The sequence below is a fragment of the Hyperoodon ampullatus genome (assembly GCF_949752795.1).
Source record: "Hyperoodon ampullatus genome assembly, chromosome: X".
In the NCBI taxonomy this organism is placed as follows: Eukaryota; Metazoa; Chordata; class Mammalia; order Artiodactyla; family Ziphiidae; genus Hyperoodon; species Hyperoodon ampullatus.
The window spans coordinates 50,639,444-50,642,492 of record NC_136913.1 but is presented as its reverse complement, the minus strand read 5'-3'; the positions used below and the strand labels follow the sequence as shown (position 1 = coordinate 50,642,492).

The following is a 3,049-nucleotide window of genomic DNA, read 5'->3' as shown; positions in this document are numbered from 1 at the left end:
AACTAACACACCATTGTAAAGCAATTATACTCCAATAAAATGTAAAAAAAAAAAAAAAAAACACAATGAGGTACTACTTCACACCCACTACGATGGCTGTAATGAAAACAAAAATGTTTGAATCTCTTCTAAAATAAGTCTTTCTCCATAAATTTATGATCTCGCAGTGTTGAAATACTAAATTCTTGTTATAATTGTAATAATGTTTTGATTATAAGTTTGCATCTAGATTATTCTGTTCAAAAGAACAGATTAATCATTCGTATGCAAGCATCATTTTATAAGTATTTTTTTTAAAAAACTAAACATGTGAAGGTGGGAGGGAATGGTTACACTGTGAAAATATCCTTGTGCTGATTTTAGTGAAGCCACTACAAAACATGTTTCAGACAATATCTAATAACCTGATTAAACACTTATTTTATATGGAAAAGGGCATGCCATGAAAATGCACATGCAAAATTATCCCAGCTTTGTAAGTGCATATTAAAAAGGCAATGGAAAGTGTTAATATTTGGCTATGAGCCCTGTGGAATGGGAGGTGGGTTTATAGTTGATTATTTTCTTCTTCATGTCAATTTGCTAAACTGTACACCGTGCCCACCTTGCCCATACAATTCCTCTGCAATCAGTGAAAAAGAAAAAAAAATTATCCTCAACAAGTCCAGGAGTACAAGTCAGTAAAAATTACCGAGAGATTGGGTCAAGATGGTAGACTGAGCACTAGTGCATTTCTCTCCTACCTCAAATTCCCTTAAATGACAGAAAAGGCAGGTTTCTGTATATAAAGAATAACTCCAGAATGACAGGGGGAAAGGAAAAGGCAGATTCCTGGAGGATGAAAAGCAGATGGGTCAGGGGTACTGAGGTAAGGATAAGGGTGGGGGTGGGGAGACTGGGGGACACAGAACTGAAGAGGGGGCGCAAGGCGGTTGGCGAGGGGATTTGTTGGCCAGGCGGCTCCAGATTTTGGGAAAGGGGCGGGGCAAGGAACCAAAGAGCGCCTCCCAGGCCCAGGGCAGGGACGGACAAGAGGGTTGGCGGGCGAGGTGCGGGGGGTGCTTTGCTGGGCAGGAAGGGGAGGCCTCTCTCCTGGCCGGAAGCTGTGCTCTACGGAAAAGAGGGAGGAGACTGCGGCGACTGCAGCGGCTGGTGGGAACCTGATGTGGCAGAGGGGCCGCTGCTGCCAACAGGGAGCGGAGGGCCCGCGAGCCGAGTGCTGGAGACACTGCCGCCATCCTGTTTGCCTGTCCAGCAGCCCACTTGACACGCTCCTCTCCTAAGGATCCTCCCTCTCAGCTCTTGCAAGCACCTGGCTCGTCGTCTGCTGGTCCTCCTTTGACACAGGCTCACCGCGGAGGCAGCAGCGAGGTGCCCGATTTGGGCACGCGAGACCCGCTATCCCCGGCCTGGGGGAATCTGTGCCCCCTGGCCTGGACAGTGTTGGAAGCAGGGCGGGAGGAATGGGGGGGTGCCCCCTATTTCTCTGACTGTAACCGCAACTCCTTCGCGCTAGCATAGTCTGAACTAGCTGGGGAGGAAGGTTACTGCAGGCACGCAGCCAGAATGCCTTGATTTCCAGCCTTTCTGCATAGCTTTCGGGAAAAACTTAGGCGTGGGTGCACAGAATGCACTAATTAGGAGGAAAAGTTCATCGTGTCATGCATTGAATTTATTTTTTCTTGATTTCCTTTCTTGGTCCTCCTTGCTACTGTGCTCCGCGCAGGCATGAAGACCCCGCTCAGAAAAGCAGCTGCAGGGCAGCGGTCCAGGACAGGCGCAGGACATGCCAGTTTTTCTGTGACCGTGATGAAGAGAAAGGCTGCACACAAGAAGCATAGGAGCAGACCCACTTCCCAGCATCGGAGGAACATCGTAGGCTGCAGAATTCGCCACGGATGGAAAGACGGAGATGAACCTCTAACACAGTGGAAGGGAACCGTTCTGGATCAGGTACCTGTAAATCCCTCTCTGTATCTTATCAAATATGATGGATTTGACTGTGTTTATGGATTAGAACTTCACAGAGATGAAAGAGTGTCATCACTTGAAATCCTTCCTAATAGAGTTGCATCATCTAGAATCAGTGATACACATTTAACAGAAATTATGATTGGCAAAGCAGTGGAACATATTTTTGAGACAGAAGAAGGTTCCAAAAATGAATGGAGGGGGATGGTCTTAGCTCAGGCACCTGTCATGAACACATGGTTTTACATTACCTATGAGAAAGATCCTGTATTATATATGTACCAGCTCTTAGATGATTATAAAGACGGTGACCTACACATCCTTGCAGATTCCAATGATTCTCCTCTCGCAGAGAGGGAGCCAGGAGAAGTCATAGACAGCCTAGTAGGCAAACAGGTGGAATATGCCAAGGAGGATGGCTCCAAGAGAACTGGCATGGTCATTCATCAGGTGGAAGCAAAACCCTCTGTGTACTTCATCAAATTTGATGATGATTTCCATATCTATGTCTATGATTTGGTAAAAACATCTTAGAGGTCATTTTGAAATTTGCCAAATATATGAGACTGTTTGTAAAATCTGAACACACAAGAAGTCTTTGATTGCTTTACAGTTTGTAAGAACCATATTCTCCCCCCTTTTTCACACTTTAGTCTGGCAAAAAATTGGAACTTCCACCCTCTCAGACATTTTTTGACGAAACCTTTTGCCTTTATCTCCAACCGTTTTACTGGTTCCTCCCCACAGAAGAATGATTGACTTATCTAATTAGTGAGAGGGGTAAAGTCTGACATCCATTGGCCCATATTTTTATCTTGGGTGGTGTTAATAGGCTAAAGGTAGCTGAACACCTCTTGCCTCATTCTTTTGGGCATTTGGACAATCTGCACTCACTGAAGTGTGAAGCTTCATGAGATATTCAATGTGGCTGGCTGGGTAAATTTCTTTCCAATTCAACCCTCCCCTTAGGGCTGGCTGGGTTAGTGTCTTTGCAATTCCACCCCTCCCCTTCAAAAGTCTAATATGGGGAGGAATGGGAAGCTTATTTTGGTCTTCTAAGTTGCATTTTAAATTCTAA

At 45.3% G+C, this 3,049-nt stretch overlaps 1 protein-coding gene across 1 annotated transcript; it reads left to right on the top strand.

The window, feature by feature from the left end:
- Positions 1-1,728: 1,728 nt before the first annotated feature.
- On the top strand, positions 1,729-2,505 carry SPIN3 (spindlin family member 3; the record flags this gene model as incomplete). Its single annotated transcript, XM_079727142.1, has 1 exon — positions 1,729-2,505. One exon carries the CDS (start codon positions 1,729-1,731, stop codon positions 2,503-2,505), a length of 777 nt encoding a protein of 258 aa, XP_079583268.1.
- Between the last annotated feature and the right edge of the window lie 544 nt (positions 2,506-3,049).